Source organism: Pyrus communis, chromosome 8, assembly GCF_041283825.1.
Source record: "Pyrus communis isolate YQ-2024b chromosome 8, ASM4128382v1, whole genome shotgun sequence".
Classification (NCBI taxonomy): domain Eukaryota; kingdom Viridiplantae; phylum Streptophyta; class Magnoliopsida; order Rosales; family Rosaceae; genus Pyrus; species Pyrus communis.
In genome coordinates, this window is record NC_142572.1 from 14,562,588 (window position 1) to 14,570,565 (window position 7,978).

Genomic DNA, 7,978 nt, shown 5'->3' on the forward strand with positions numbered 1-7,978 from the left:
GCTATGTGCATAGCAGCCTGGTTGTCACAAAATAAGGTCATTGGTTGAGTCGTGAACACACCTAAGTCACATAGAAGTCCTTTTAGCCATATCAGCTCACACGTGGTTGAGGCCATTGCACGATATTCAGCTTCGGCACTTGATCTTGCGATGAGAGTTTGTTTTTTGCTCTTCCATGTGACCAAATTTCCACCGACAAATGTACAGTAACCAGTGGTGGACTTGCGATCGATGGCATTTCCTGCCCAATCTGCATCGCAGTACCCCATGATTTGAGTGTTGTCATTCTTCGTCATGAGGATGCCACGACCAACGGACCCTTTTAAGTAACGTAAGATCCTTTTTACAAGGTTCAAATGCTCGATGGTGGGGGAATGCATGAATTGACTGGCTATACTCACTGAATATGAGATGTCAGGTCTGGTGATCGTTAGGTAAATTAGCTTACCGATATGCCTCTGATAGGAGCTGATATCCGAGAGTGGTGTGCCTCCCAAGTCAAGTTTGAGCTTGCTATCGAAAGGAGTAAGTGCAGGCTTAGCATCGCTCATATTAGCATCCTTGAGTAGGTCTATGACGTATTTTCGTTGATTAAGAAATAGTCCCTTGTGAGAAGATGCCATTTCAATTCCAAGAAAATACTTCAGCACCCCAAGATCTTTAATCGCAAATCTTTGTTGAAGTGACTTTTTGAGTGTGGAGATCTCTGCAGCATTATCACCTGTAATTATTAAGTCATCCACATATATCAACACAACTAATTTGCTCGCAGCTCCCGTGCGAACAAATAATGATGAATCTGCATTACTCCTTTTGAAACCAACACTATGAAGAACTGAACTTAGTTTTGCATACCAAGCACGAGGCGATTGCTTCAATCCATAAATCGACTTATGCAACTTACACACCAAATCAGGCTCCTGGCTTTGAGGGTGTCCTGGTGGCAATCTCATATAGACCTCTTCTTCAAGATCACCATGTAGAAAGGCGTTCTTTACGTCCATTTGGTACATGGACCAACCCTTATTGACGGCAACAGACAATAGGACCCTAACTGAGTTCATTTTTGCAACAAGAGCAAATGTTTCTTTGTAATCTACCTCAAATGTTTGAGTGAATCCTCGAGCCACCAGCCTGGCTTTATGTCTTTCAATTGAACCATCAGAATTAAACTTGATCTTATAGATCCATTTGCAGCCCACTGCCCTTTTTCCTTTTGGAAGTTTGGTGATGCTCCAGGTGTTATGTTGGTCCAGTGCTTTGAGTTCATCTCGCATTGCTTCTTTCCACACAACTTGGTTATTAGCCTTATGAAAGTTTTGAGGCTCACTGTGACTTGAAATGGTATTAAGAAAAGCAGCATGAGATGGAGTCACCTTTTGATACAACACGCAATTGGAGATTGGATACCTCGGTTTATATGTGACAAAATCTTGAAGTCTTGTGGGAGGTTGTCTATCACGCCGAGGGTTGCGTCGAGGTACTGGGAGAGTTGTCTCATCCTCGTTCAAATTATCAGCCACACTTTGAAGATTTTCTTGGTTGCCGCTGTTATCATCATCCACAGAACCATCAGGATGAGTGCCTTCATTGTTGACTTCAGTGAGTGGTGTAGGAGATTCATCATTGTTGTCATGGTTAGAATCTCTTTCGTTTAAAACATCTGGAGTGCTGATTTCATCTGGAGTGCTGATTCTTGGTAGAAGAAGCAGATCAAAGATACACTCCCCCTGACCTGTGGCTTCAAGTGACTTGCTGAAAAAATGGTTAGCTTCATGGAATCGAACATCTTTGGATACAATGATTTTTCTCAGTTGGGGATCATAACACTTATATCCTTTTTGTGTTGATGAATAACCAAGAAAAATGCATTTGAGAGCTCTAGGGTCCAATTTATCTCGATGGTGTGACTGAACATGAACAAAACAGACACAACCAAAGGTTCTAAGATGTGAGAGGTCGATTTTTCTTCCTTTCATGACTTCAAGGGGAGATTTAAACCCCAAGACTCGGCTAGGAAGTCTATTGATGATGTAAACAGCCGCCATGGCTCATTGGGACCAAAATCTCTTTGGTACATTCATGTGTAACATTAATGCTCTTGTTTTTTCCAGTATGTCACGATTTTTCCTTTCGACTACACCATTTTGTTGAGGTGTGCCAACACAGCTTGTTTGATGCATGATACCATGATTGCTCAAATATTGTGACATGAGATGGAACGTGTATTCGGTGCCATTGTCAGATCTTAAAGTTTGAATTTGAGAAGAAAAATGGTTCTTAACAAGGTTGTGAAAATCCTTAAATACTTCCATCACTTCACTTTTAGACTTTAAAAGGTACAACCAAGTGGCTCTAGAGAAATCATCAACAAAGATCACATAATACTTATAACCATCAAAAGATTCAAACGTTGGTCCCCATACATCTGAGTGAACTAGTTCGAAAACTTTACTAGTCCTAGATAAGGATGGGTTAAAAGGCAATCTAGTGTCCTTAGACAAATGACAGGTTTCACACGAAATTAAATCATTCCCTAAATTTGGAAACAAAGATGACAAAACAGGTTGAGAAGGATGAGCTAGACGTTGATGCCACAATTGACTATCTTGGGATGGATTGGACTTGGCTTGAAATCCCCTGGGACTGCTCTTTGATATGTAATAGAGACCATCTAGATAAAACCCTTCACCAATCGTCTTCTTGGTGAGACAATCCTGAAAAATGACATTGTGAGGAGAGAAGATGGCTAAACAATTCAAGGTATTGGTGATTTTTCCCACAGATAGAAGTTGAAATGGAAAAGAAGGAACATATAAGGCTACTGACTCAATTTTGTCCGACATTAAGTGGATATTTCCCTTGCCTAAAACCTTGGAACTCTCACCATTGGCAGTTGAGACTTGAGAAGGTTGCGAAAATTTTTCAAACTTTTGAAACTTAGAAACATGATTGGTCATATGATCTGTGGCACCCGAATCAACAATCCAAAAATCATGCATCATATTTACATTAAGAGCAGTTTTGAAAGCAGTCATGATACCTTGCATGTCATCTCGGGACATGTGTTGTGTGTCTGTCAGAAAACCAGCGAACTTGCTTAGCAAAGCTGTTGAGTTTCCATCTTCAAAAACGACCGTTTGATCACTCTTAACCTCTTCTTTCTTGCTTTGAAGATATGCTGCAAACTCATTTATGAGTGCAGTCGGATTTGCTGTGAAGCTCTTGAGTGCGTCAGACCCATGTGAGGTTGAGGTAGATGCATTGTTGGCTCTGTGTGGTGCACGGTTCAGTCTTTGTGAGCCCTTGTTATCCTTCATGAACTCTGGCTTTAATTCTGGATGTAAAATCCAGCATGTCTCCTTAACATGGTCAGTATAGTTGCAATGTTGGCACTTCAAGTGTGGATTCTTCACTTTGTATTTTCTTTCGTTGGTTAGGTAAGACCTTGCTTCAGTTACATTGGTCTTTGTGCCAATGTTCATGACTTTCCTTCGTACTTCTTCACGTTGGATTGTTTCACATACACTGGTGAAGGAAGGTAGTTCGGGGTTCATGAGTATGTGGCTTCGTAGGTCTTCGTATCCTGAATCGAGGCTTGACAAGAGTTGGAATATCTTGTCTTCTTCTGCCCTTTTCAGTAGCACGGACGCTTCAGTTGTATGAGGCCAATACATTTCCAACTCATTCCACATGCTCTTCATGCTGCCAAGAAGTTGAACAAATGGCTTTCCTTCTTGTTGCAGGTTGGAAATGTCCTTCTTTAGTTGAAACACACGTGCAGCATTGTTTTGACTACCATACATCTCCTTGACTGTCTCCCATAGCTCGAATGATGATTCAGAATAACTGAATATTTCAGCTAGTTTACGCTCCATGGAATTTAGGAGCCATGACATAACTAGCTGATCCTTGCAAAGCCAGTTTTCATATGTTGGTGAGGAAGCATCAGGAACTTCGATGCTTCCATTTATGAACCCTAGCTTGGACCTTCCACCTAGAGCAAGGCTCACTGCTCTCGACCAAGGTAAGTAATTAAACTCATTTAACAAGACTGAGCTTAACCTTTGATTTGGATTGACATCCACCTCAGACATATTTCCGGAAGAAAGAACCGGTGAACTTTCAGCATCTGACCTAAGAGGATTGTCTTTAGCCATCTTGAGGATTGATCACGTTCGGATGAAGCAGAAGCAGGTTATTTTTCCTGCTCTGATACCATGTTGATTTTCAAGGAATGAATTGTATCTCATTCATTCATCATTTCTAGTTACAAGAACAACAAAACATATATAGAGGAACCTATAGAAAACTAAGAGGAAAGCTACGGAAACAATGGAGAGTTAAGACCCCTCCATGACACCTCCACCTAACTTAAACCACTAATTAATCCTTACAATGATGATGAGGTCTCCACTCTACCTAACTAAACATCATCAAGGCTTGCATTATGCCTAAAGTAGATATTAAACTAAGATGCACTAAAGCATCACTTAAGTTTTAGCCGAAAGTTTGAATCCATGCATTAGCTAGCTTTCCATTATTCTATTCTTCCATGATACTCCATGATGCTTCCAACTCTTAGGAACCCTACTTCCAACCCTACTTCAAATAAACAACCATCCAATACCTTAGTATACCTACCACAACATACTATGACCAACTTCATTTGTCATTCCTTTCAAACCCAAAATAATAAAATTCGGGAAGACTTACCTTTCACTTCGTCAATGGTGGCCAAACAAAAATCCTAAACTTTCATCTCTTCACACTTCCTTGTCTCTCAACTGTGCACTGGAAGCTCAACACAGGAATTGTAGGACCCCAAATGTACGTACTCTCTATGCGAAAGCTGGATCAAACAGATAGAATACAAATAAGGATAATTCAGTAGGAAAACACAATATTACATTTTTTAACATCTAATGCATGATAACTCAGTAGGGAAGCACACTATTTTGGCTTAAACCGAAGTTGAGCAGACATAATACAAATAAGGAAATTATGGATTTTAGAACAACAAATAAATTTTGTTCAAAAATGACTTCTGTCAATTCCTTCCCACCAATCAGGACTCTTCAAGCAGGTAGTACATTTCAGCCTAGCCGACAATGATAAAAAGCAATTGTGCATCATTTTCCTTATACTTCCACTTTCGCATTCTGTAAGTAGTAATTGTTTGTAGTTTTCTCTTTTATACACCCTTAACATAATCAAAATTAGAATATTATTAGATCATTCAGGGGGCTTATCATATTTTCTTTCTATTTTATATTTCACACAACAGAAAAATGATAAAAGCTATATACTTTACGAAACCAGAAGGTTCATGAGGCCCTTCCTTCAATGATCAGCAAAGGACAACGGTGGAGAAATTTAAATTTGGCATTGCCTGGAAACTCTGATGATCCACATTTATGTTTCATTGAGTGGAGCTGTAGACGGTCCATAGATGTTTTGTTAATCTTCTCAGACCGGGCATTCTAATTCTTTTGTTCTATTTGCAAATCTATGCTGTTTCAATTACCATACGTATAATGGCAAGTAAAGCGATGATCAATATTTAGATGTTAGGGTTTCCTATTTTTGGTTGTGTGTTTGTTCTCATGTTGCTAAGTTATGTGCAGTTTGGATTTATGCTAATTGCTTTGATATGGAAGTTTGACTTTGCACCCTTCATGGTATTGATCATCGCCATCCTAAATGATGGTAAGATTATCCGCCTATCTGTTTGTATGGGTTACCATTAGAACACCATAGTTTTAAATGAGTCTGACTTTGTTTTTACGATTCTGCTAGGAACTATCATGACAATATCAAAGGATCGAGTGAAGCCATCTCCACAGCCAGATAGCTGGAAACTGAGGGAGATATTTGCTACTGGTATTGTCCTTGGAGGTTACTTGGCACTAATAACAGTAGTCTTCTTCTGGTTTATGAATGATACTGGCGTCTTCTCAGTAGGATTATAGTTCTTTGTTTTCCGTTAATATATAAGCTATTTAGGTCAGTTATTTTAACAAGCATGTTCATTCTTTTAATTTTATTTATTTATTTTCATAATGCAGGACAAGTTTCTTGTGAGATCTTTGAGGAATAGACATGAGCAAATGATGGCGGCGTTGTACTTACAAGTGAGTATTATGAGCCAAGCCCTTATTTTCGTCACAAGGTCTCGTAGCTGGTCTTTCGTTGAACGCCCTGGACTTCTCTTACTTGGAGCTTTCATGATTGCTCAACCGGTAAGCAAACTAATTACCTTTATAATTTTACCTAGTTGCTCTACTGGATGCGTTATGGTTTTATAATGTGTAGTAATTTCCAATAATGTTAAGGCGATTAATCTAGAAATTTGTACATTTTGAAAGTAAGAATTTTACTCTGTTAGCAAGCTTAAAAACCTATGTGATATTTCACAAAAGAATTTTCCCTTTTTTAATAATAACTCATTCCGCAAAATTGCAGGTTGCAACTCTCATAGCAGTCTATGCAAACTGGGGTTTTGCACGGATAAAGGAAGCTGGATGGGGGTGGGCTGGTGTCATCTGGCTTTACAAGTATAGTGACATATGTCTGACTTTCTTAAATTCGCAAACCGATACATTCAAAGCGGAAAAACGTGGAATAATCTTTTGGAGAACAAGGTATGTTGCATTTCACTACATTGTAAGCGCTACTCGACAATATAAGTTAGATTCATGTTTCTTGCCACAATTTACCTTGTTGTGTCTTTCCCACTAGACTACCTTCACTACAAAGAAAGATTATGGAAAAAATGAGAGAGAAGCACAGTGGGCTGCAGCACAGAGGACCTTTCACGGTCTTCAGCCACTTGAAACAACCAACCTTTTCAATGAGAAGAATAGTTACAGGGAGCTTTCCGAGATTGCAGAACAAGCCAATCGGAGGGCTGAGGTTGCAAGGTAAGGATCATTTGCACTCATACATAGATAAAGAAACATGCTTGTCTCCGTAATGATGTCTGCCGGTTCACTTGCTTGTTTCTTGGAAAATGCTTCATCTTGCATTGTTTTCCTTTGCTGGTTGGACTTGTTCCATGTTAGAATTGAGTTCTAAAAGAGCTTTTCATTATGGTTGTAGGCTTCGTGAGTTGCATACGCTCAAGGCTCATGTTGAGTCAGTTGTGAAGCTCCTTGTACACTCGTCAATGAAAGTTACATAGTACTTAAAATCATCTAAAGAAACACAAGGTGCTAGTCCCCATATATCACTATGCAGTACATCAAAAGGTTTTGTAGCTTTATTAACACTTGACTGCAATGGCAGTTTACAAATCTTGCCTTCTAAGCAGCTTTGACACATCATAGGTAAATTGTCATGACTACAGGGAATATTAGCTTTTCTATGTATTAAAGAAACAATAGGATTTGATGGATGACCTAGTTAGCTATGCCAAATAGTAGAGTTAACTAGCTGACCAAGCAAAGATGAGGGTTGAAGTTGAAATGAGTTGACATTAGACAAGGATGAAATTGGGTATAGACCATTACTGCACACTCCTTTGTATAGCATCCTCCCTGTGGCCTTGTCCTGAATCCAGAAATTGAAAGCATCAAAGATCAGCCAACAATTGTTGTCTAAACAGATTCTATGTACAAATAATAGATTCTGAAATAACTTGGGAACATATAGAATTGAATTGAGTTTAAGTGGTTGCAATGGAGTTCTTATAACAGTGTTACCAATGTGAGAAATGTTCAGACCTTCACCATTTGCAGTCTGTACCATCTCATTCGAAGGATAAGGAGTGGCCAATGAGAGATTGCCAAACTTAGATGTCATATGTTTAGTGGCACCCAAGTCAGTTAACCACACTTGAGAATTAGAGTGATGAGAGGACATGCCAGGAACACTCTGTGAAGACTGAGAAAGAACAGTGTTCATTGTTTGCATAGGATGCTGAAATGATGATTGACCAACAAGCATTGGGAATTGCTGCTGAAACTGTGGTTGAAAC

The 7,978-nt window shown here is 39.3% G+C and overlaps 1 protein-coding gene across 1 annotated transcript; it reads left to right on the top strand.

Moving 5' to 3' along the window:
- Nucleotides 1-4,640: 4,640 nt before the first annotated feature.
- On the top strand, nucleotides 4,641-7,765 carry LOC137717021 (plasma membrane ATPase 4-like). Its single transcript, XM_088698368.1, has 7 exons — nucleotides 4,641-5,164; nucleotides 5,288-5,709; nucleotides 5,800-5,883; nucleotides 6,069-6,242; nucleotides 6,466-6,644; nucleotides 6,742-6,923; nucleotides 7,102-7,765. The coding sequence occupies exons 5-7, from the start codon at nucleotides 6,570-6,572 to the stop codon at nucleotides 7,181-7,183; spliced, it is 339 nt and encodes a 112-aa protein (XP_088554494.1). The 5' UTR covers nucleotides 4,641-5,164; nucleotides 5,288-5,709; nucleotides 5,800-5,883; nucleotides 6,069-6,242; nucleotides 6,466-6,569; the 3' UTR covers nucleotides 7,184-7,765.
- Nucleotides 7,766-7,978: the final 213 nt, after the last annotated feature.

What these genes read in the sequence shown, in the direction of transcription:
- LOC137717021 (XM_088698368.1), top strand. Translation starts at nt 6,570, where the DNA reads ATGTCTGACTTTCTTAAATTCGCAAACCGATACATTCAAAGCGGAAAA. An exon ending in ATAATCTTTTGGAGAACAAG is followed by an intron (nt 6,645 to 6,741) that starts GTATGTTGCATT and finishes CTTTCCCACTAG; the next exon opens with ACTACCTTCACTACAAAGAA. An exon ending in CGGAGGGCTGAGGTTGCAAG is followed by an intron (nt 6,924 to 7,101) that starts GTAAGGATCATT and finishes TTATGGTTGTAG; the next exon opens with GCTTCGTGAGTTGCATACGC.